We start from the raw sequence: 26528 nt of genomic DNA, 5'->3' as shown, positions 1-26528 counted from the left end.
ATTCTACATTCCCCTTGTCCATACACACCCTAACATATCATCCTGACTTTCTCTAATATGACCCCCTCACAGTCCCTGCTTCTGGTAACACTCCTTCCTGCCTGTCGTTTACACATGGTCCTTATACCAACATGCACAATTTCACTCCCGCTGTTAATCTGCTACAGAAACACCTCCCATAGTCAGGTCATAATCCGTCTGATGCTGCCTCATAGAAACCCCTCCTTCACACTCCATAGATCTTAATCCCTCTATGGTCCCTCCTTTGAATTGTCCTTCCCAGCTACATTTCTAATATTGCCCTGACACGCGACCTCCCCCATTCTATTATCCAGAACTTGTTCGGTTCCCTGATATTACCCCAGCAAAACTGAGTCTTCTACCTCCTAGAACTCTGATCAATGTGACATAACCCAATGATGCTGATTGCTCTCCCCAATCCTCACCTTGCTCCCTTAAAATATTGCATAATTCTAGGTCATGTCTACACTGGAAAAACATCCATAAAAATTCCTACCAGTTCAGCAAGAAAAACAGACATAACTAACACAGAGGTAGAAATAGGTCTGGCCTCTGGAGTATTGATTGCACTAGGGCTTTGCTGAACTGGTGGGAATGTTGTTTTTGTTTTGTAATTTTCCCAATACAGACAAGACCCCAAAGTTGACACCCACCCTAACCAATGTTTGCCTCTTTTGTTTTAGGCCCCAATCCTGAAATGTAGGCAGATGCCCGCTGAAGTCAGTGAAATTTTGTGTGGGAGGGGTTGTTCATATGAGGCTCCAATTTTGCAATAAGCTCAACTTTATCTTGTAAACTCTTCTAGGTAGGAACTTGGCATTTGTCTATAGCAGTGGTTCTTAACCTGTGGCCCATAGGCTGCTTGCGATCTAGTCAGCTCAGCACCCAGCTGTGGCCCAGGTGACATCCTCAGGGCCATGCAGGTAGCATTGGATGCAGCCCACATAACACATATGCGGCCCACGATGGCAAATAGGTTGAGAATCACTGGTCTATGGGATGCAATATTCATAATAATACACCCTTTTCTCCACCCCCAAAATTAAGCACAGAAAGGGGCTGGGGTAAAGAGAAGCCTGTGCGTGCGGTTGCATCTTTTTTCAAAAATAAAATTTTATTTCAGGACTTTGAGTCAAAAGTCATGGAGGTGGAAGAGTGGGTCTGTAAATGAAAGAGCACTACAGTACAAGATAGGAGAACGAATCCATGGGTTCACTGTAAACCAGGTACAGTATTATCTTTTTCTCCATCTCTCACTGTGAGCACTTTATAACTGGACAAAGAACTTAGTGTAAAATGTTTCCCTGCAGAAGCTGAGACCAAGAGTTAGGGTTGCAGAGTAAATTTTTACATATATGCTTTGAGTATCAAATAGAAGCAGATAAAATATTCTTGTGGACAAAAATCTTCAGGCAATGCTAATACAAAATGCCTGCTTTAAAAGAAGACACTAATTCTGCTAGAATTTCTGACAAGCAAAACACAGTGAGTTGTGTGTAAACTTTGGAGAAGAAACTCAAGCCATTGAAAACTATATTAAACATTCAATCATCTGTCAGTATTTGTGTTTCATTGCATGTTCTTTATTTGTTTCTGCAAGTTATTACAAAAATATGAGCTCTTATTAGGTTGGGGATGCATACCCTATTTATTGTAGTGGAACTAGCAATAGTTATATAGCTCTTTTCATCTGATATCCTTTTAAAGGAAGTCAGTATCATTATCCCCATATTACAGAGGGGAAAACTTTAGCACACAGAGTTGGAAATAAGTTGGCCAAAATCAGTGATCTGCGCTAAAGCGAGTAATAGAAACCAGATCCTTAGTGCAGTGGTCTATTTTCTGAATCTCGTGCTCCCTACAATTTATACAAGTGGCCAAATTGTTCAAAGATTGTTTCTTATACCAGATAAGTATTGGTAGTTTCTAGTGAAGATACAACTATAATTTCTGCCCTTCAGGTAATTGTGTTATTTAAGTATCAGAGGGGTAGCCGTGTTAGTCTGGATCTGTAAAAGCAGCAGAGAATCCTGTGGCACCTTATAGACTAACAGACGTTTTGGAGCATGAGCTTTCGTGGGTGAATACCCACTTCTCGTCTGGTGTAGAATGTGGCGGTTGGCATCGAGTTTGATTGCATGTACTTTGGTTTCTGAGCCGGAGTACTATGCGTGGTTGCCAGTTGACTGGTGAAATACGTTCATGTTGGAGTTGTCTGTTGCGCGAGAGTTGACCTGTGCCACCTAGAGCCGGTCCTGGCAAAGTGTGGGTATCTTGTTCTGGCGGGTTGATCACCGAGGCTGCTGGGAGGGGTTTTAGCTGGGGGCCTGTTGTTAGACCAGTGGAAGTCTGTTGGTTTCTTTGTTTGTTTGTCCTTGCAGTAGGAGCTTCTGGGTACACTCTGGACTCTGTTATCTGTTCTTATTTCCTGTGGGCGTATGTTAGTTGAGAATGCTTGGGTGAGATTGTAAGTGTTGTCCTGTCTGAGGTCCCAGCATCCCCAGCTATCTCCGTTGACACCACGAATTTCTGAGGAAACACATGCTGATTGGTCACCTCCCAAGAAACAACATCCAGCCCCAGGGATGAGAGCTCCTACTATAACTCCCACACAGCATGAGTTACAAGCTGTCAGGGAACAGTATCCCTGATGATTGACCAGGCACACTGGCTCGGTCGCTGTACCTTTATGCTCACACACAATATTTCAAATTGTATGACAAATATATATCTCCAGATCATGGCACGCTTGGCAACCTCATGGCCCTACAATATGCCATTTTTATGGCTGAACTGAACAACTGCTTTTAAGCTCTCGTCCACTCAGCCACTATCTATCCTGCCTACTTCGATGACATCTCACTCTGACCCATTGGAAGGAGCTCGAAATCCACCACGATTCACAGCTTCCACTCCCACCATGCACCTCTACCATGGGCCGAACGGGAGTCCACTTCTAGACACCACGGTGCAAACAAGTGTATGTCATAACAGCACCCTATTCGACAATATCCTATGACGCTATCTACCATTCTTGCCTCCAGTTCCATGCCGCACGCATTCACAATGACCATGGTTAAGCCCACAGCACGAGGTACAACCGACTCTCTCTACCTCAGACAAGACCAATCACCTAAAACATCTCCAAGCATTCTCAAACTACAATCCGCAAGAGGAAATAGGAAACAGATCAACAGAGCCAACGATGTACCGAGGCTCCACTGCACAGACAACCAAGAAAGCGAAACAAGCAGGACTCCACTGGCACAACATACAGCCCAGCTAAAACCCCTCCAACTGCATCATCAGGATCTACAACCACTGACAAATGATCCACACTTTCACATGCCTTGGGTCGCAACCAATCCTCGCCCTACAACCCCGCCAACCTTAACGTATTTCTCACCAGCAATGCCACACCATGCACATCTAGAACTCCAGCGCGAACCAATCCATGCAACAACTCGTGCACAGCCTGCACCATATCTACACCAGCAGACACCATCCGGCGACTACACAGATGCAGCCGCACCTCACCGTTCATTCACTTGCACATCCACCAACTGTAGAATATACGCCATATTATACCACAATGCGCCTCCGTTGCTATGTACCTTCTGAACATGGACATCTCTATGAACATTAATAATGGACACAAATCAGACTTTAGGAAGCGAAATATACAAAAACCTGTAGGAAGCTACTTCACACCTCCCTGGCAACACTATATATAGACCTTAAAGCGTGGCATCGTGCAGCAAAATAATGTCAGGCCAGACGTTCAAAGACGAAACTGCTGACTTCCAGTCTCATCATGCAAATTAGACACCATCACTCAGATCTGAACAAAGACTGTGCAACACTGCCCAACTCAGAACAGTCTCATTCTCCTCTCTGGAGTGTCCAACAACTCAGGCTGTCTAGAAGGGGCGCCTCGCACCCTGCCTCACCGCCCCCGCCTCTCATCCGTCCTGATTGGAATAACCTCGGTATCTCTAGCTTCTTGCAGCCTAAATAAAGCCTGAATTTCCACTACATGCATCTGATGAAGTGGGTATTCACCCACGAAAGCTCATGCTCCAAAACATCTGTTAGTCTATAAGGTGCCACAGGATTCTCTGCTGTGTTATTTAATTTATTTTTCTTGTATTTATTCACCTCTAATTCAACATGCTATGAAAACTACAGTATCTGCTAAAATAGACTTGCACCACTTATGTTCTTTTCACCAGCTAAATTTTATTTACAACCTAAGGCTCTGATCCTGAAATTGGTGCAATTTAGTGGCTTCTTGAGTTCCATTGAAATTAATCAGACTCCGTTTGGGTGTGAGGGTTAGGACCAATGCATAAATCCAGCTGCAGGATGGGAGCATAAGTGTTTGATCTGGCTCTCCGAAACATGGTACATAAGTACCAAATGGTCTTTCAAAATCATTTATATCACGTGGAAGTATCTGTCAGTGACAGTGTACATAACAGTGCACCTTTGAGCAAATGGGAACACAATAAAATCCTAGGCTTTTCTACATAGACCAAAAATATTTAAAAATTACTCCTTAATACTTTGTTTCTTACAAGAAAAAGTCACCATTATTTTTAATATATCAAAGAGTTGCAACATAAAACAACAAAGACAAGGAAGGTAAAGCATACTTGCATATAAAACATAGTGGGATGACTGTTAATCCTTTGAATGTGCCTGACTTTAATATAATATAATGAATTGTATGGTGATATAATCTTCCCTATGAAATTCTTTGTTTTTGCTTTCCATCATAACCTTAATTTCTTCTAGTTTAGTTCTAATTGTGTTTGATGTGCAGCAGAGACTATTTGGTTCTTTTCATAGTGTTCACAAATTATTTTACCTAGAATTTATCTAAATACTAACATTGAGGTTTTCTTCCAATTTAGGTAACAGCTGTTCCTGAGCTATTCCTTACTGCAGTGAAGCTTAGTCATGAGAACACAGGAGCCAAATATTTACATGTGGCACGTGAGGACTCCAATAATCTATTTAGGTATTCAACCTGAGACCTGCAAACACTAATACAGCTTCATAATACTCGAACATTACTAATACTTTCCATTTAAGGAGCTCATAGTTGCAAGACCCAAAAAAATCCTATTTTACCAAAACTGTTGTAAAACTTAATTTCTCTTCTGCCTTTCAGTTAGTGAAATGAGTTTATTTTTTTGGTAAGGAAAAATTCATACTATCAAATCCATTTCAGAATGCGTTATCAATTTCTTTTATGTTGATTGCTGATCTTTGTAAACTAAGTTGGTGTAATACCCTCCTAAATGGATTTAAGAGCTTCTGCACAAGGGGTTGTGCTGTTTTTAACTTAAAGTGGTACAACTTTCATATGTAGTCAAGGCTTAATTCACACAATTTACCTGTAAGGTTAGTAACAAATATTGCTATAGTCACTGTCAAAAGGGGACGTACATTTACAATATTGGTGTTAGCTATTGTAGCTATTTTGTCTACAACCTTAATTACTGTACTTAGTTTGTCTGCTGAACCGCATATCATGCACTGGAAAAACACCGTATCTCATCTAAAAGGTATACATTCTCCTGGCAAACCCGCGAAAATCCTCTAATTGTGAGCTTGGTGGTTTCCCCTTGAAAGAAGTGATATTCCTGCATCCCAGCTGCACCAGTGTTGGAAGACTAGTTTAGTTACTAAACCATGCTACCTTTCTCATAAGGCTAAACTACAAAAGAAGTAATGAATGTGCTGTCTTTTGGTCACAAACCATTGTGCTGCTTTTTTTTGTAGTGTACAATTTCGTACCACCCCGTTGGACAGTACTGGTGTTCCACATATCCTTGAACACACTGTGCTTTGTGGCTCTCAGAAGTATCCGTGCAGAGATCCTTTCTTTAAAATGTTAAACAGATCACTGTCCACTTTCATGAATGCGTTTACAGGTGAGTTCAGGGTAACTAATGGCATATAATTCAGCTGTTCTCAATCTGTGGGTCACGACTCTTGTTTTAGTGGGGTCGCCAGGGATAGTTTAGACTTGCTGGGGCTGAAGCCTGAGTCCCACCAAGGGCTTTGGCTTTGCCCGCACCTCACCACCTCTGCCCAGGGCAATGGGGCTCAGGGTTTGGCTTTCTTCTCGCTTTCCCATCTCACTTGGGGTGGCGGAGCTCTGGCAGGCTCAGGCTTCGCGCCTTCCTCTGGAGTTGTGTAGTAATTTTTGTTGTCAGAAGGGGGTGACGGTGCAATGAAGTTTGAGAACTCCTGACCTGTATAATGTTAATTATCTTTACTTTATGATTATGACTTACTTCCTAAATTCAATGTTTATTTGTAATTGTTTTGCTATAATTATTTACAAGTATTGGTGAGCCTCTCTAATTACATTGACTGGGAGATCTGTTGCAAAATATTGAATTTTATAAACTAACTAGCTAGCAGACAAACAAGAAAGTGCTGATTTACAAAATGTTTTTTGTTCTTTTGACAAATATAGGTTAGTTGATACTTCATAGTAATATAAGTAAATGTTCTGTTAGCATCACTTTTACAAAACAGCCATCTTAGTGGTGAGATCCTTACTACAATATTAGATCTCCGCTGAGGAGCGGAGAGAAACCATCACATTCTATAGACGTTATTGGATGTGCAAATTAGTGAGGTTCTACTCTGTTCCAGTTAATTACTTGGACAATAGAACTTAAAATAAAAATAAGGAGTGAAATGCACTGCAAACTTCCTAAAATACTTTGGTCATTAATACTTGACTTTGTTTGTAAACAGCCAGTGATTACACACTCTACCCATTTTCAACACAAAATCCAAAGGATTTTCAGAATCTCCTGTCCGTGTATTTGGATGCTGCTTTTTTCCCATGTTTGCGACAACTAGATTTCTGGTAAGACTTGTACAGTTGAGTGTATAAACATTAAAAATGAAAGACTTGCTTATAATTTTAAAACTTTTTTACAGGCAAGAAGGTTGGAGGTTAGAACACGAGAATCCGACTGATCCTCAGACACCACTAGTCTTCAAAGGAATTGTTTTTAATGAAATGAAAGGGGCATTTGTAAGTTCTGGCTTTTTATTATAAATACTATTTATAAAGGTACATTGTGAATATTTAAAATAGTTTAAATTGCAGATTAATAATTTCATAGTTTTATTGACTTTAAATAGCTCCATTCTTCCCAACATTAACCTCATGCCCTCAATAGTAATACTGAAGATAGATTGAATAGGATTTGTTTTGAAGGATAGTCTGTTGAATAGGATTTGTTTTGAAGGATAGTCTGTTGAATATATATATTATATAAATGAATATATTTATATAAATGTAGTATTTAAGTAGTGGATTTTGCTGTTCTCCTATCTTTTGAGCAAAGGTTGGAATTATAATGTTGCAGCAATAGGTCATTAGTCATCTGATTAAACAGTGACGACAACTTTTTAATAAAAATTGTTGTATTAAAGTCAATGGAACTGGTGGACTACAGGCTTGTGTAAGAATTACTTTTATGAGTAAGGCATATACAATCAGGTCTTACTGTTTAAATATTTTTAATCGTAAAATTTCCTCTGATGGCTTGCTAAAATGTATTTTTTTTCCCCTTTAAGACAGACAATGAGAGGTTATTCTCACAACACCTACAGAATAAACTCCTTCCTGATCACACTTATGCTGTAATATCTGGTGGAGACCCATTAAGTATTCCTGACCTTACATGGGAACAGCTTAAACAGTTCCATGCCACTCATTATCATCCAAGCAATGCTAGGTACTTTAAATTGTTGTTGCTGACTTCTTAGGTGATATACTGGGTTAGCCATATGTGTGTTTACTTGTGTCTCTTACAATAATGCAGGTATTTACTTCATATTAGTGTTTAGTATGGAAGGCGGGCAAAATTTGATAGCCTCAAGAATGGATAAATGGGTATGGCATGTGGGTTTGTTTTTGTTTGTTTTTAATTTTTGTCACTTATTCAAATCAAGCCAATATTGGAAGTCACAGAAAGATGTTATTGTCTGATGGCTCTTCAGTGGCTTGTGTGACATGAGGTAATGGTATCGGATTCCTACTGGTAGATGTTGACATTTCTCAGCCATTAACTGTTGGTATATTTGACAAGGCCTGCATAGAAGCTAATAATTGACTTGACATGGAGACTTAAAGGTGATTCCTTCAGAAAGAATTGAGGGGTATTAGTGGGGAAGTTGGTATTGCTTCTGCCTTTTCTGAACCATTTCTGTGCATAAAGAGAAATCCAGCTTAGAGGGCTGTCAATCCAGCTTAGAGGACTGTCAATCCAGCATCTTTCCTGAGAGATTAATTCAGCTATTGCGATGCTGACCTCCCAGCCCACATCCCAGTGTTGTTTTTCTCTTCAATCTGCTATTTCTAACATGTCTGAATATTGATCTTGATAATCCAATGTGCTCTTCATAGTCAGCTCCTAGAGCTTGTGTAGAGCCCCTGTAAATCAATGGCAAGAGTCTGCTTCAGTGGAGCCAATTGCAGGATCAGGTCAAAATTTGTAACCTCATTGAGGCAAGGATTGTGAGATCTTACTTGTGTTGCGAGAAGCTAAATAACCTGGCTTCTCTTCTAGAAAAATAGTATTTTGGTAATTTGGCTGTTGGGATTAGGTTGTTTTGGACACACAACCTTTTTCCCCCCAAGAGTACTATGTGATTGTCCTATAAACTAGCTGCTGGCTTTTAGTGCTCTTGACTTCAGTGCATGAAACTGACTGGAAAATGGCATGGGCTGATCAGCTCTGAATAACTTTCTGATTAGTGTGTGTGAGTTTTATTTCTGCAGCAGAATTTTTGGTGGCATTTTTGACAGGGTTGTGGGCCATGAAGACACATTCACATCTCACTAAAAGATGCATGAAATTCAGACTTCATTGCTACTGTATTATGCATGCAGACTAAAAAATTAAATCCTAATCTTACATTTTAAAATGCAGGTTCTTCACTTATGGTAACTTCCCATTGGAGCAGCATTTGAAACAAATTCATGAAGAAGCGCTGACTAAGTTTCATAGAATTGAACCAAATACTGCCATCCCAGTACAGCAACTCTGGGATAATCCTGTAAGTAAAGATAAATATACAAACAGCCTTTGTATTGCAGTACTTTAAATATTGATTCTGGTCTACAGTGCTATTCAACTTACTGTTTGTTTTCATAGAGCACTCAGACATTTTGTTTGGTTATAAAAGTGTTAACTGTCTTTGGGCCTTATGATAATTTAAATGATTGACTTCTAGGTTCTGTATACTGTTATGTTAGAGTCTAAATGATCCCTCAGTGTTTGAAGACTGCCACATTGTATTCACTTATTAGAGAATTATCCATCTAGCAACTGACACAGAGTGTTGGGAGTTAGGAGAAAATGCAGGGATAGCAGGGAGGGATAGCTCAGTGGTTTGAGCATTGGTCTGGTGAACCTAGGCTTGTGAGTTCAATCCTTGAGGGGACCACTTAGGGATCTGGGGCAAAAAAAAAAGTCAGTCCTTAGTGAAGGCAGTGGGCTGGACTCAATGACCTTTCAGGGTCCCTTCCAGTTCTATGAGATAGGAGATGTGGGCTTCATTCCTAGCTCTGCCAGAGGCTTACTCTGTTCTCTGGATCAGTTCTTCCTTTAATTTGCACCCAGAGTTAAATGGGATGGAAATTAGGGTAGGATTTGTTTGTCCCTTTCTTTCTCAGTTTCCCACTTGTAATGGAGATACTACCTACCTCCCATGGATGATAACAAGCAAGGATGATGTATTCATGAATTTACAAGTTAACTCATTAATATGTGTAAAGTGCATTAAAATCCGTGGAAGGAAGATGCTATAGAAACACAAATTATCCTTTTATTATTAACTTTTGTTCGAGTTTAATGTTAAATTATTTTACTGCCTCTATTTACTTATTTATTATACTTGACAGAGAGAGCATCATGTGAAATGTGGCTCAGATTCATTTGCTACAGATCCTACAAAGCAGACAATTATTAGTGTCAGCTTCCTGTTGACAGAGTAAGTGTATTGAAAATGAAATTACAACAGAAGAATCATGCTTATTCCTTTAAATCAGGATCTTACTAAGAGTTTATTTCACCATGAGAATAATCAGCAGAATTGTTTACTATAAGGATTCTCAAATTTGTTTCATAGTATGGGTCACCTCGCATCTCATCATGACTGTGTGGCCCTGCGTGGAAATAAAGAGCTAATACCATGTATTCTGTGGACCAGTGGTTCACTGTATTCTAATTGGTTGCATCTATGCAAACGTATTAAATGTAATGGGGTTGCCCAGATGTACCTCAGGGCCTAATTAAACCAGTAAAACCTTTATGACTGGCAGTGATTGTAGCAAGTGGAAAGAACCCAGTTTGCCTGTAGGAGCCCAAGCTGCACATGCACAACTGTCAGTGACTTTAAAAAACAAAACAAAAATCTTTCTTCCCCGCCCACCCACTTCCCCGCCCACCCCCTGTAGTTTGATACCAACAATAACTTAAATATAATACATAGTACCCTACAATGCCCTTTTAAAGAGCACCATGCCGTAACACTGATTTTTTTTTTTTTTTTTTTAAACTTACTTTTTTTCCTTAGCATTACAGATACGTTTGAAACTTTCACACTTAACCTGTTGTCTTCCCTGTTGGTTGGTGGACCTAATTCCCCCTTCTACAAAGCCTTACTTGAGGCCAGTCTTGGTACAGACTTTTCTCCTGATGTTGGGTAAGTGTCACAATTTACTTTACATCACCTTTTAATGACTATAACTTCTGTAACATTAATACTGCTCTTGTTATAAAATTACTTCCTTTTTTGAAAAATACATCGAAGGGTAGGTTGGGAGAAAGCTAACTCTTTTATTATAATTTTCATGCCATTTTTATACAAGAATCTTCTAGTGTATTTTACTTTTTTCCATAGTGAAACAGTGAAGTATCTTCAAGTGTAAATTATGACCTTACAAGATAGATAAATAGTTTTATTCCTGACTTACATTGATGTAATGGAGATCAGAATAAGACCCATAATTCTCAATCCATGTTGCTATTACGGATTACTTGCATACAATGTTTAAACGATTGTTTTCAAATGTGTTTGTTTCTGTACACTGGAGCAAGTGGATTGAAACCCTGTGTCAGTCTCTCGCATGTCAAAGTATATATTTTCAATATCCAAAACTATTTTATCTTGATATCTTAAGTGCTTAGAATTACTTCGGAACAGTCAGTAAATTAATCTTTGGTAGGCTTTTATTTACTTATGGTGTTTTTTTCCACCCCCGGATTGATTTAGTGTACTATGAAGACTATCACAAACACGTCTTTATTGGTGTAATGAAATATCAGATTTTCATAGTACAATATCTAAGTTACCTTGCATTTCCAAAAGTCTCTTGTAGATCTAGGACATTCTACAGATGCTGCTCTGTAATACACCTCTACCCCGATATAACGTGGTTCTCGGGAGCCAAAAAATCTCAACACTTCATAGGTGAGACCACATTATATCAGGTTTGGTATGGTACGCCGTGCCGGACTGGACCGGCTTCTCCAGCAGTGATTTAAAGGGCCCGGTGCTCCAGCCACTGCGGGGAGCCCCGGGTGCTTTAAATCACCACCGGAGCTCCGGCAGCAGGGCTCAGGTGGGGATTTAAAGGGCCCAGGGCTCCCCGCAGCGGCTAGAGCTTCTGGCCCTTTAAATCACTGCCCGAGCTTGGCTGCCAGAGCCCCGGCAGGTCTTTAAAGGGCCCGGTGCTCCAGCTGCTGTGGGGAGCCCCAAGCTCTTTAAATCACTGCCAGGGCGGGAGGTGATTTAAAGGGTCTGGGGCACCACATGAATTCGGATATAACGCGGTAAAGCAGCGGGGCTCGGGTGGCACTTTAAAGGACTGGGGCTTCCCGCTGCTTTACCATGTTATATCCGAATTTGTGTTACATGGGGTCATGTTCTGTCAGGGTAGAGGTGTATATTGAACAGAAGAATGGGACTTTCTATGAGTAAAGATACCCATGTGTATAACTGTTGATAGGATCATTTCCTAAGTACTTTAATGTTTTAAATAATTACCCTTCATTCCAATTAAAATGACAGTATTTAGTACCTACTAAGTTAATGTGCAACCTGTTGGCAAGAAATTCACTGGTAACTTTCAATTTATCTTGTATGTATTTATCAGTGCAACATTAAGAAGCAGCATAGTCTACTCCTGAGAGATTCTGCACCAAAAGATTAAAAATTCTGCGCACAGTATTTTAAAATTCTGCAAATAAATGAGGAGGCTCCAGCATGGCATTGGGGAGAGAGGCCACTGGCTGTACAGAGATGGGAGACCACTGTGCAGTTCCCCCTGGGACACGGACTCAGCAGTGAATGCCCTGACAGAGGGCAATGATCAGGCCTGCCCCAGAAACACCCCAGGGCCTTGCCCATCTGTGCCAGGTGCACCAGATGTGGACAGGCAGGCTCAGCAAGGCAGGATCCAAATGTGGAGGGGCTTAGTGTGGGGAGATCCAGGTGTGGATTGAGATGGTTCTGTGTGGGACAGTCTGGATGCAGGTGGCTCAGTGGGGGATCTGGATGCACGGTGGTTTGTTGAGGGGCTCTGATGAAGGAGGTGGGGGCTCAGCAGGAAGGGGATCTGGATGTGTTGGAGCTCCTGAGTGTGGGTGGGTGGTAAGGTGTTGTGCTGTCCCAGAATCGCTAAGGGGAGTGGGGCTGCACAAGTGGGTCGGGATCCAAGTGCAGCTGGTTTGGGGCTCGGTGGGGGGGGATCTGGGTGCGAATGGTCCTCAGCTTGTCCAGGTGCAAGGGGGAGTGAGACTATGCGGGGGGTTCTGAGGTGGGAGAGTGAGCCGGAGCGGAAGGGTCTGGATATGAGGGGTCTGGATGCTTGGGGTGGGCAGCATGGGGGAAGCAGCCCCTGTACAAGGATCCTTCACCTTGCAGCTGAGGAATGATGGGCACAGAAAGTGGATGGGAGTGGGAAAGATGGATTTTGCAGAGCTTTCCACAACAGACGAGAAATAGGGGTGTGTCTGACCCGCCCCTGCATGCCGTGCAGGAAAGAAAGGAAGTCCGTCGTCACAGCCCAGCTGGGATGACAACTGAGCTCACGGTGTAGGGTAGGAGCCACAGCTGGGTCTTCGCGCATTCAGCTTCCCTGCACCCAATGATTTAGCTCTCTGCGGCTGCCCTGGGCCCGACAAACATCCTGCTGGGAAGGGCATGCTGATTTTAGGTGGGGGTATTTTTTAGCAGTGGCCGATCTCGCTAAGCAGCTCTTATTACATGTCTTCTGTTGGAATTGTAGGAAAGTCAGGACTTCTGAAAGGGACCTTCAAGGTTTCTGAGAGTTGAGGCCTTAAAGTTAGTCACTTGTGAAAACTTGGGACGCAGTTCTTATCTCAGTTTCCGCTAAAATCTATTGAGTCACGGAGCATAAACATGGAACCCTCCAGAATATCATCTCTTGTACTCATTTTCAAAGACTGCTATATGAAGAGATTGTAGATAGCGGTTCTTCTTACTCTCATAAGTTAACCAGTTGGTTTTAAAAGAACCTTTTCCTCTTGTTGTATCTGCATCTAAATAAATTATATAAATACAGAAAAATCTTCTGTATTTGAAAAACACTAATCCAAACTTAATTTCAAGAATTTTCTGTCGCTTCTAATTTAGTTTTTGGTTCCTAGCTGGTGAATCATTTCTTTAGTTTTGAACCATGGCTGAAATTTTTAAAACAGTTGGTAACATTCTACTGAAAACTGAAAAAAATAAATAGCTGAAGATTTTGGCTCCTTGCCTTTTTGTTAGATTTTTTTTCTTTTTCCACCTTAAGTCTAGACTTGTAAATTCTAAACTTCTATTATTTATTTTTTTGCATTCTAATTCTAGTTATTACCCTTTTTCTGTTGGTCTGAATGTAAACGTTCCAGTACTCGATACCAGTCATAGTGATAATTATAGTTTTTTATTGTAGTTTTAATGCTGCACGACACGAGACGGCTTATCTAATCTAAGTAACTTCATCTATTGTCTAGCAAATAAATTTGTTCGACAGTTTCAAGTGGCCTCTAATCATCACAGCGAATTGCTGAAGTAGAAGAAATTGAAGACTGTCCGAACAATATTGCTAGAACAATAGATGAAGTATTGAGTGAGTAATGTTAAATTCTTGAAAGTATTCTTTTAGCAAAATCTATTTCTAAGTGTATTTTTTAAAATATCATTTTAAAATTTATAAAAAGTACACTAAAGTAGCAGTTTTTCAATGGTTCAGTACTTTTTTAAGAACTAATCTTATTTCTTGCCTCTCTCCCCTGCTTCCTTAAATCACTTGTCGTATAGTGTGCCCCTCAAACATAATATTTAGGAGTTAATAGGCTGTTTTCATTAAATACACACTGTGATCTTATTTCATATCAGTTTTATTCTAATATGGTAGCATATTAAGAACCAATGCATCAATATGTGTTTCAAAATTTTTCCAATGTCCTTTATTTTTATGAAAAAAAAATTAGTAGCATATTAAGGTGCATGTGTGCTTCCTCTTGGGGATGTGTGTGCACACACCACAAAAGCATCTTATTAAAAAAAAAAAATCTTTCCCAAAGAAAAGGATTTGAAGAAGAGAGGATTGAGCTCCTACTTCACAAAATTGAATCCAGAATGAAAGCATCAAGTCTATCAAGTTTTGGAACTTGCCCTGACATCAAGTAGTGCTTCCTTTTTCTGAGTAGGAAAAAATGTCAGTTTTCAAATGTGTCTTAGGCTTGCAAAATCTGACCCAGAATTCTTTCCCATTGCAGACCTTCTACTGAAATAATCTTTTGTCTCTTCCTTCCTTTCCGCCTCATATCAACAAAGGTCTGTTGTCATTAAACTCTGTAGAGGAGACTCCTCACTTAGAATCATTTTTGGTTAACGTTGTTTTGTTGTACGTTGCTGATGCAATTAGAGAACATACTTGTTTAAAGTGTGGCAATGCTCCCTTATAACGTTGTTTGGCATTGGCAGCCGCCTGCTTTGTCCATTGCTTGCAGGAAGAGCAGCCCATTGGAGCTAATGGGTAGGGGCTTGGAACCAGGGTGGACTGGCAGCCCCCCTACCAGCTCCCCACTCCTCCAAGTTCACTGTGTGGCAGCCACTCAGCAGGCTATCAATTGCCGGTAGTTCAGCTGTCCCTCCCTACCAGGATGGAGGGAGCTTCCTGTAAGCAGCTGCTGTCTCAACTTGCTGATCTACTTAAGGGCAGTGTACTTAGAGTGGGGTCAGCCTACTTATAAGGGGCAATGCGCACCTCTCTCTCACACACAGGGTATGTGTCTCTGTCTGCCATAGTCTCCTGTCCCTCCATTCGTGCTGCCTTGTAGAGTGTGAGGCTACATTAACACAAATAAGTTAACCCTTGAAGGCTCAGCCAAAAGCTAGTTCATTATTCAGCAGGAAGGCATACCCTGGGAAATATCTCATCCTCTGGCTTCACTACCTCAACCAAGATTCACAATCATCATCACTGTGTACAGTATTAAATTGTTTAAGTCACATTTTTCAGGAACGTAACTACAACTTTAACAAGGAGTTACTGTATTAATTGTCTAATTCAGGGCTCAGTCGCCTAATGTTTACGCGATTAGGTCCACTGGAATTACTTGCTTGGGTAGCGATTTCTGCTGGGTTTGTGAACTCAGGGCATGGACTTATCATTTCTAAGGCCTCCTGCACCCCATAGCGCTATATAAATAATGACTGAATACTTGGTCCCCTGTACTTAGTTTTGCTGCTGTAATTAAAATTCATAGTTTAAACATGAAAATATGCCTTGACTTGAATGTTTACCTAAAATTTACCCATAGAAGCAATTGTAGAGATGAGCCCCCTAGAAAATGTGGGTGGCTCTGAAGAACCCTGAGAAGCCTTCTAAGCTTTGTAAAGTGGGAGGCTCTGTGAGAATCTGCAGGAGAGATGGAATATTTCACATTCTACCTTTCCCAGTGATCAACTCCTCTGCTGTCTCCTATTCTGCTACAACCTGTGTTCCACTTGTCCACTATTCCTCACTCTGCTGCCACCCTTCTTGTCTTCACCATTGTGCCCTCCCCCACTTCGCTAGGACTCTCTGTATCCTGTTGTCCACTATGTAATCCAAGTTCCATGCTTTCTCCAGCCTGCAAATTCCACCTGTGGACCTCCCTAACTAAGATCCAAAGGAAGTGAACATTTTAGGAGGCCTTCTAGAGTGGGATAGTGGGGTTACCAGGAGAGTTGGGGAGGGGACAGCAGCAAGAGAATGCATTACATAGAATAGTCAAATCAAACTTAATTTAAAATGTCTCCCTGTCCTGTTCAAGTTAGGATCTGGCAAAAGGAGCTTTATAAATTTCTCACTATGGTGATCACCATTTTTTTTTTAAAATGTCTTCAGCTTGTCTGATTAAATTCTACTGCAAAAAACCCTCTTTTTAATTGGTAAGACTTGCAAGCAATTAATTTGAAGTTTAAGGACTATCTCTGCAAGAAAATACTCTAGAAACGTACTTTATTTAAAAGAAAAAGAATCTGCTTAAGTCTCCAGCAGTAACATCCCATATTAATCTCTCCATATTTCTATTAATAATAAAAATGGAAATAACTTCAAGTTTTCTAGGGATGATTGTTTAAAAACACTAGATCTTTGCGGAAGTTCAGTACAGTAACTGAGTTCTCTCTTTTCGTTTGTTAATTTCAAAAGTGACAAAAAAGCAAAAGTTAGATTTGTTGAACTTGGAACACCTTAATTTTAGAGTGAAATCATACATGAATTTGTCTTTTTTTTTTTACAGCATTTGTAGAGACACATTGAAACTGTCAAATGAATTATTGCTAGAATGATCAATGTTAATGAGTGAGTAATGTTAAATTCTTCCAAAGCTTGAAGTATTCTTTGGAACATTAAAAGTTTGTGGAAAAATTTACCTCTGCCGAAGACCTAACCTGCCCATTTTTCAAAAGATATTTCCTTTGCTTGAAGATTTTGGTGAGGAACTCGCATTAGTCTTATAATGGAAGCCCAGTTGCAACCTTAACTATGGAGTGCTTATCATCACTCCACAATAATTACTGTGAGTATATGGGAAAGAATAATGTTCTTTGAAACAGAAAGTTCCCATGGTATTCCTAAGTATTTTTTTGAATTTTGACAGATAAGAACATAAGAATGGCTATAGTGGGTCAGACCAAGGGTCCATCCAGCCCATTATCCTGTCTGCCGACAGTGGCCAATGCCAGGTGCCCCAGAGGGAGTGAACCTAACTGGCAATGATCAAGTGATCTCTCTCCTGCTATCCATCTCCACGCTCTGACAAACAGAGGCTAGGGACACCATTCCTTTCCCATCCTGGCTAATAGCCATTAATGGACTTAACCTCCATGACTTTATCTAGTTCTCTTTTAAACCCTGTTATAGTCCTAACCTTCACAATCTCCACAGGTTGACTATGCGCTATGTGAAGTAGAACTTCCTTTTATTTGTTTTAAACCTGCTGCTATTAATTTCATTTGGTGCCCCCTAGTTCTCATATTATGGGAACAAGTAAATAACTTTTCCTTATTCACTTTCTCCACCCCACTCATGATTTTGTATACCTTTATCATATCCCCCCTTAGTCTCCTCTTTTTCAAGCTGAGAAGTCCTAGCCTCTTCAGAATGTTCTTCTCATAGCGGCATGAACCATTCAAAACCCCTGTCGCTGTGAGATTTGTCTATCCTATTATAATGTCTTTTTGGGATGGGGAGATCACATGTTATACAGCGTTTCAAGATGTGGGTGTACCATTGGTATACTATACACGCGCATAAGAATTCTTTTGTCTTATCTTATCCCTTTTGAATGATGTCCGTGACATGCCTGGTTGTGCTTTTTTGACTGCGCTAGACACTGGCCATGGGACGTCTTCAGAAACTATGCCATAAATGACCTCCACGATCTCGTTCTGATTAGCGTAGCTAAATTAGCCCTCCCACCCATAATTGTATGTATAGTTGGGTTATTTTTTTCAATCGTGCGTTATCTATTACATTTATGCCCGCACATTAAAATTTAGCATTGTAGTGTGGCGCGATCTTCGTTGAAGTTCGTACAGTCTAGCTTTAATCTTACTGTCTTGACAGTTTATAAGTACGTCTGCAGCCTTTGCCACTCAACTGTTTACAGCCGTATTCTCCAGACATTTAGGAAATAAGTGAGATAAATTGGATCCTAGGACTGGACCTGTAGGGGAACCCATAGTACAACGGCACCTCTCCATTTGAGAAATTACTATTATATTCTACCTTGGGGTTGTTCTCTATTCTTTTACCAGTGTCTCAAATCATGAAAGGATCTTCCCTGCTTATGTACATGCAACTGTAGATCTACGTATGTAGCACGATTGTGTGAGAGGAGCTTAATGTCAAGAGGCTTTCTGGGAAGTCTAAGATATCTATGTCCCTCTGGGTCTCTCCTTGTCCACAAGTGTTTGACTTGACTCCTCAAAGAAACGTCTATGTAATGATTATGAAGTGTACAGAAAACCATTGTTTGACTTTTTGCTCAACTATTATTTATGTTCTTCAATTGTCTGACAATTCTTGTGGTTTTAACGTTGTTTCAACGCTGGATTTGCCCGTTTCACTTAGACAAGAGGTTGTAATTGCGCGTCGGGATCACCTCTGGGAGCCGCTTTTTAAATATTGTTACATTAGCTGTCTTCGAATCACTGGTTACTGAAGCTGATTTAAAGGACAGGGTTATAAACCATGGTTTAATAGTTGTTGTTTGGCAATTCGACCTTTGATAAGTTCTTTCAGAATCTTGGGTGAGATGCCATCTAGTTCCCCGGGACTTGTTGATAATTATTTTTTGTATATATTATATATAATTGGAGATATCCAGTACTCCTATGAATGTGAAGGTGACCGCTTGAAAGGTCAGTGGCGGAGTCCAGCCCTGCTTCAATAGCAGGACCAGTTTTGTTGTCCCCAAATCCCCGCGAAGTGAAACCTCAAGAAATTGAACTCACACCTGGGAGTTAGCGAGATACAATGCTCTTCAAACCCACTGAACATCCCTCCCCAATACATAACAGTCAACTAGGATCCAAATACTCTTCTACTCGATGACAAGTTAATCTGTGCCATTACTCTCGCTAGACTTGTCACGGTTACTAAAAGGGCTACCGGCTCAGCCGTTTTTTCGCGGAGCTGTCACCTGAACCATCCTGTGATTCTCTTGACTCTGAGCGAAGGGAGAATTCCAGGTTAGCTGTTCATTCTCGCTACTGATGGGTTATTGTCTTTAATGTTTGCTGACTGTTGTGTATTCTCTCTATTCGTTCTTTCCTTTACCCCCAGCGGCCCATCGTATTATTTTCTGGTGCAGTTGCCCTTTCTAGCCTCTTCCCTGCTTCTGATATTTTATGAATAAATAGATGTTGTTATTTACTTGGTTCTTTCTGAGTTTTTGCGCTAGCTGTTTGTCTGGTCTTCGTTTGTTGGTTGGGGCTGCAAGAAACCAACCCTTTGTCGTTGTCAGCAACGTGCGTCGCTGTTGCTGCTGCTCTTGTGTTTTTGTTCCTCGTTGAGTGTTCCCAGCGTCTAGTTGAGAGATTTTATTGCTCATCTGGAGTTCTCTTGTTTGAATAACACATTCCACTAATATTTGTGGGCAGGTGTTTATGCTTGCCTTTCTATTTATCCGCTCTACTAAGTGATTGTGCTGATCTCTCTGCTATTTCTAATCAGCAGCCATTTTTGTCATCTTCATTTGCTGTCTCTTCATGGTTATGGTCAAGCCATGGTGGCTCTTGCTTTGTTCGTTGTACTGTGTCTGTTTCTTATGTTGGGGTTTACATTTAGACGCGTGGCACCTCTTCTGTTTTTTATGGTGTCTGTCTCGCTAACAGTTGTACACTGCAGCTTGGCAGCGATGACTTCTACTTCTATATGTTTGCCGCAGTAGGTTTAATTCCTCTGTGTAACGTTTGACTCACTCTTCCGTTGGTTTGTCTGTCGGATAGTCTTCCCCCCTTCGTCTGGATATCTATTTGAAACCTGCCATCAGTTGCTGAGCGCCGGGGGGTGAGAGTGATTGTTCCTGGGCCACAGGTTAATCGTTAACATATCTTTGCTATTGGAGTCTGATCGCGCCTCCTGCCGGTATTTTCAAGGTCAGCCTGTTTATACTTTGTTATTCGTGGTGGCGTCTTTTGTGTCTAGACCGCGCAGCTTGATCGCGACCGCTTAAGGACCTGGAATCAGCGGAGAATTGCTTTGTCGATTCTCCTTGTGGGATTCTGTTTCAGCTGCTCCAAGAAGCAGTCAGTTTTATATGTTTAACGACAGCCATACTACGTATTTCTTTTTAAGAAAATTGAAGAGGAGAAGCTGTAGGGGAACGAATATATTTGATAATTGAAGGTTTCAAGAACAATTTCTTCATTTATTTTAACTTTCTTTGTATATGTACTTTATTCAAGCCCGCTCCTCCCGCCATGGTGTTTCTTTCTACTGAACAGAAAACGTATCATCTCACAATTCTGGTTCTTCATAATTGGTTCCACTCTCAATAGTAGTTTCACTAAATTATTAAAAATTATACTCACTCAACATAATGCCTACCAACGAACAGAAAAGACCTCCAACACAAAAGATTCGCAGATTTCTGCTTATAGAAGTTAGCTACGATTAACAGTGGTCATTTAACTATGCGATAAGCTGAGTTATGTAAAAGAGTCTTTTTCTAGGATCTGAAAACTGCACGACAAATGTGTATGTTGACTATAGAAGCTCTGAATCTCGTAGGTTTGTTAACTTGTAACTTTTTCTGCCCTTCCTCCAGTTTGGATTGAATATATTGTTTTCTAAAACGTAAGGGGATGGGTGAAGATCTGGGCTATGGAAGAATGTGTCAAACGATTGGCCTAAGGTGAAAACTGGGAAACTGGTAGTGACGCTGCAGGTAATTATTTTTTTTTTTTTTTTTGTGTTTTTTTTTTGAGGAGTGTGAGGTAGGGAAATAACCCCGATGTCCCTTTTAACAAACAGTAGTATCTTGTGTACATATCAAATGACAGTATTACTGAAGTGTTGCATGTTGCTTGTCTGCTATAAATATATAAACAAGACTGGTAATGTGTGTGTTCTGGAATAAGCAAGCCAATCCATGAAATGCCTCTGTGTGCAGTTAAATGTCATGTTTATCCTATTTCTTGCCAATCAAGTACATAGCCTCCTGCTGGAATCATGAAGGAGACCCTGTCGAACTTCTGAAGATTGCAGACAAAGTGACTCAATTCAGGCAGCACCTGAAGGAAAACCCAACATTTCTTCAAGAAAAAGTAAAACAATATTTTAAGGTAAGAAAGAAAAAGCTCTTTTAATACTAATTTCTGTATCACACTGTTTGAGCCTGTGACAGTAGTACTAGCTTCAGGTCTTTTGATTTTTTTCATAACTATAGAACCCATTATTATAAGTAGCTTAAATACCAGCATTTACAGATGGAGTCCATTCATCATATACACCGTAAACCTTTGGCAAAAATAGGTGTAGCTTTGTTTTGGAATGTCCAACTAAAGTGTGTACATGAACTCTGGGCAAAATGAAAATATGAAGATACCCAGGGTACAATCCAGCCTGCTGAACAGCTGTGTCCTGGGGTGCCTTTTACACTGCTTCACATTGAGAGCAGTCACTCCTGGCCTTGCTCACACATAGCCTCTAGCATGTGAATTATTCCCAGCTGAGTTATATGAGTGCTTCTAGCCAACCTCTCCTTAATTGTATGCAGAATGACTCTAGCAAATTCCCAGACCCATACTTCTTCCCAGAAATGTGCATCTTGTACTGCCCAGCTCTTTCCTTCTGTGTAGTGCACACTCACAGAAAATCTGTCATTTCATTATAGAAAATGATATGCACAAATCTTGTTATCCCAAATGAAGTTTCTCAAACACTTCAATCCAAACACACAGTGGTTTAATTAAAAGAAACAAGTTTATTAACTACAGAAAGATAGATTTTAAATGATTTTAAGTAATGATGCATAAAAGTCAGAATTAGTTACAAAGAAATAAAAGGTAAAAATCAGGCTCTCACCATATGTTTACAGCAGTTTGGCTGGATTTTCCCCCAGTTCAGTGATGCTTCTTTTGTCTTTCAAACGTTGATGATGCCATGAGTAGAGAGGAGACTTGAGGTGATAGTCCATTTGATTTTGTTGATGTCTTGCTGAGATGTCAGTTTGACTTTTGTCTCTGAGGAAATGGTTTGGGCTGCTTCCCTAGATTTGAAATATGCCTTAGTAACATCCTACAGTAGAATTGTCTAACGTTATGTATAATGGTGCCACACATATTAAGAACATAAGAATAGCCATACTGATCAGACCAAAGATCCATCGAGCCCAGTGTCCTGTCTGTCGACAGTGACCAATGCTACGTGCCCCAGAGGGAGTGAACCTAACAGGTAATGATCAAGTGATCTCTCTCCTGCCATCCATCTCCACCCTCTGACAAACAGAGGCTAGGGACACCATTCACTATCCATCCTGACTAATAGCCATTAATGGACCTAACCTCCATGACTTTATCTAGTTCTCTTTTTAAACCCTATTCTAGTCCTAGCCTTCTCAACCTCCCCAGGCAAGGAGTTCTGCAGGTAGACTATGCACTGTGTGAAGAAGAACTTCCTTGTATTTGTTTTAAACCTGCTGCCCATTAATTTTATTTGGTGACCCCTAGTTCTTATATTATAGGAACAAGTAAATAACCTCCTTCTTCACCTATCTTCACCTTATGATTTTAATACATTCTCTTATATCCCCCCTTAGTTCTCCTCTTTCAAATGAATCAGTCTAGACTTTTTACCTCTCCTCATATGAAGCCAGTTCACACACTCGCTATTCGTTTTAGTTGCCGCTTTCTCTGAAACCTTTTCTAGTGCAGTATAAGTTCTTTTGAAGATGATGAGTCCACATCTGTAATACAGTGTCACAGATGTGGGTGTACCATGGATTTAGATAAGGGCAATAAGGATATTTCTCTTATATCTCCTTTTTTTTTAATGATTCCTAGAAATCGCTGTTGTGCTTTTTGACTACGACTACTTAGGCAACACTGCAGGACGTCGTTCAGAGAACTAATAAATCGTGACTGCCGAAATCCTTCTCTCCATCTCCGCGAATGTATTTGTCGCTAATTTAGCGACCCCATGCATATATTAGTGTAAGCGTGGGGCATGTTTTATTTCCAATGGCTTACACTTTTACATTTAGCACCAAAATTTCATTGCCATTGTTTGTTGCCTAATCATTAGCCCGTGGTCCCACGAGGAGCGGATCGATCTAAGTTCTAACTTCTAGCTATTGATAACAAGCTAACAATGGACTAATTGACTTCATGGGTCTCACCCACGGTGAGCTCGACTACTGCCTCTTCGGCCTGGTTGACCTGCCTGCCCTCGCACTGGAGACAGCTACGACAGGTGAGGACTCCGGGTCATATTGTGTGTTAACTAGATGGCGATGAAATGATCCCACAGGATCGATCAACTGCTGCACCGATCCGGCGGTGATGTAGAACATCCGTTAGTTTGGCAATCTTTTTGAAGTTCTTTTGGTCGCGCTTGGATTAGAACTATCTTGACATTTTTAGTATCGTTTGCAAACTTTGCCACCTCACGTTACCCTTTCCTCCAGACATTTAGAATAAAGTTGAATATAGAATAGAATGATGTTTAAACCTGGACAAATACCTATAGTGGAATTATGAAGTTGAAATGATAGCTAATGAGTCATACTTGTACAACAGGAGCCAGTTTGTCAAAGGGTGAACATAGGGTCCCAGTTGTCACATCAAGCAATTTCAATTCCTGTTGCAGCCAATTTTTTGTAATCAAGGACTTTCTCTCTTGAATGTTCTAATAAGGTTGAGACAAAGGTCCCTTTAGAGTCCTTCTGTCTTATCAGAAGTTCTGTTTGAATTTGCTATGGCAGTTAAACACTGTAACTCTTAGTTCTAAGTCTTCCTTTTTATTTTCCCTCCTTTAGTTTAGTCTTTTATTTTAATTTTTTTTAAATAAGTACGATGCTGGGGAAGAACAGCCTTAAAAAGGACCTTTTTTTTTTTTTTTTAAATCCACTGAACTGCTTGAACCACTGTGTAAATTCTGATGCCAGTAAACCACAGTAGAATTGTGTGAAATAATTTGATTTTTTTAGTGGGTAGCTGTACCAAAAGATAGAAGAAGAGGGGAAGGGGACCTTATTTGGGTTGAATTAAATGTTTTTCATCTTGTTTTCAAGGTTTAGTGTTTGAAAAAATTAATTGAAGATAAATTGAATCATATCAAAACGTTTGTTCAGCATTGTTGAAAGAAAGGCGTCACTTTTTAGAATATTTTTTCCGTTGACCACAAATAAGGCAATTTGAAACCAATTCATGAAATGAAATGTTTTGGAGCCTTGAATGCGTTTTCAGTGGGGGAGAAAAATTGTCCTGAGTAAGTTCACGCCAGCTTCTAACCACAAATAGTATCCAGTGGTGGGTTGATTAATGATAACTTAGTCTCCTCCTTTCTTTAAAGGACTTCGTTTTTGAAGGGTAGAATATAGTAGGTCACTGCGACTAAATTCCATGGGGAGAGAATAGTTCCTGTTATAGTCTTGGGACAGCAGAAAGAAAGTGTGAGTTGAAAGCTGCTTTCCGAAGGGCACTATTACAGTTGAAAGTACTTGAATGGCTAGGTATTGAGTTTTGAAACCATACAATAGCAAAAGAAATGCATTTCTGAGAATGGCCTTTATAGTATAGCTTCCTGTTCTGAGAAGTTTAAAAGAGAACCCACCCACCCCATCCCTTAAACTAGAAAGTGATGACGATAATACTCAGAGGTGTTCTTATATCTGAAGATTTTTATTTGTTGTTACAAGAAATACCCTAATATAACTGTAGCTGAACAATTAGAGGTGAGGGAAGTCTTCTCACTCTATACATTTGACAACACTTCCCTAATAAAAAGAACAAGGAGTATGTGTGGCACCTTAGAGACTAACAAATTTATTATGCCCAAATAAATTTGTTAGTCTCTAAGGTGCCACAAGTACTCCTTGTTTTTTTTCTGATACAGACTCACACAGCTACCACTCTGAAACACTTTCCTAATAGTAAGTTTCACTGTTGCCCTGTATAATCAGTCGCGTTTCCTTGGTCATATGGACCTTTCACCCAACAGGTGAGAGAAACTCCTAAAATAGGAAAAGTGCCCCAAGTATTGATAGTGAATCTCAGAAGCAAGTGTATCTTGGCCTTTTAAAACTAATATTTTAAATGGACAGTTTTCATGTTCATTGTGTCCTTTTAATAGCCTCCCCAATATTATATAAAATGGAAACTATTTGAGTTGTATGATTTAAAATTCACAGTAAATATATCAGCTCTCTGCTTCAGAGTAGAAAACAAAGCATTTAATAACAATTGTGAAATTTGCACAATACAGGTGGGCTCCCTAGCATGAGGACTGGTGTTATTCATTGCCCCTCTGAGGCTGGGTTTCAGGTGGCTGTATAGGATATGTCTACCCTCTTTGTGGCTTGGAGCTCCATTTCATGTGGACTCTGAGCTCTTGTTCTTAGGTGAACAATGGGACGTACCTGGGGAAAGGGTCTAATTAGGCTGCTCTACCTATCCTAGCACATTAGTTAAGTGTATTTTCTAGGACATTCGTGTCTGTGGCCTTATCTGTGAGAAAGTTACACTGGTGTATTTTATATTGATTTAATTAGACCAGTGACCATTATGTCATTGAGGGATGATGGCTGCTCAGATGTCACAGAAGGCTGCTTGTGCTTATTTCTGTGGCTATGTGCATCCTTTTCTACCCCTTATTTATTAATGCATCAAAGGGCAGGATTTTGCCTGAAAGAAATGATGAGACCTTAAGTGGCTTCAGATGATAATGCAAGCAAAATAATATGCATGCAGCATATAACTGCTTGGTGATGGCAATAATCTAGGGATCTGAAGATGAAAGGGAGGAAGAAACAGTCCTTAAACTTAATATTTTGTTATGGGAATGTATTTGTACAGGATAATCCACATAGATTGACTCTGTCGATGAGTCCAGATGAAAGCTACTATGAAAAACAAGCAAAATTGGAAGCAGAAAAACTGAAACAAAAGGTTAATACTCTTTCTGAAGAAGAGAAGAAACAAACGTATGAAAAAGGTTAGCATCTTGTAACGCTTTTTTAGTTCTGATAACAGTTTAAAAAAATGACGACCAGTTATTTTGTCACTTGTAGAATATTTACAATTCTTTGTTATATACCAGAAGTCAATCAGTATTTGTTTTGAAAGTGGAAGACTTTACTGTTGTTATTTTTTATTAATCTCTGTGTGCTCGAATGTGCATGCAAAAGACAAATGTATGGTTAAAGACATCACCAATATATTCCACTATCTAG

General features: G+C 40.1%; 1 protein-coding gene across 1 annotated transcript in view; it reads left to right on the top strand.

The window, feature by feature from the left end:
- The first annotated feature begins 1149 nt into the window (after positions 1–1149).
- Positions 1150–26528, top strand: part of PITRM1 (pitrilysin metallopeptidase 1) — a 49352-nt gene continuing 23973 nt past the window's right edge. The window contains exons 1-14 of the mRNA XM_075061936.1: positions 1150–1247; positions 4938–5044; positions 5812–5963; positions 6802–6916; positions 6991–7087; positions 7636–7796; positions 8994–9120; positions 9968–10056; positions 10642–10770; positions 13942–13969; positions 14134–14207; positions 14661–14762; positions 21255–21420; positions 26152–26290. Of these exons, the coding sequence (XP_074918037.1) occupies positions 5921–5963; positions 6802–6916; positions 6991–7087; positions 7636–7796; positions 8994–9120; positions 9968–10056; positions 10642–10770; positions 13942–13969; positions 14134–14207; positions 14661–14762; positions 21255–21420; positions 26152–26290 (1270 nt within the window). The 5' untranslated portion in view covers positions 1150–1247; positions 4938–5044; positions 5812–5920. The remainder of the gene's footprint in view (positions 1248–4937; positions 5045–5811; positions 5964–6801; positions 6917–6990; positions 7088–7635; positions 7797–8993; positions 9121–9967; positions 10057–10641; positions 10771–13941; positions 13970–14133; positions 14208–14660; positions 14763–21254; positions 21421–26151; positions 26291–26528) is intronic.

The sequence above is a fragment of the Chelonoidis abingdonii genome, chromosome 2, assembly GCF_003597395.2.
Source record: "Chelonoidis abingdonii isolate Lonesome George chromosome 2, CheloAbing_2.0, whole genome shotgun sequence".
In the NCBI taxonomy this organism is placed as follows: Eukaryota; Metazoa; Chordata; order Testudines; family Testudinidae; genus Chelonoidis; species Chelonoidis abingdonii.
Note: the sequence above shows the minus strand (reverse complement) of the source record. Positions and strands in the feature narration are given on the sequence as shown.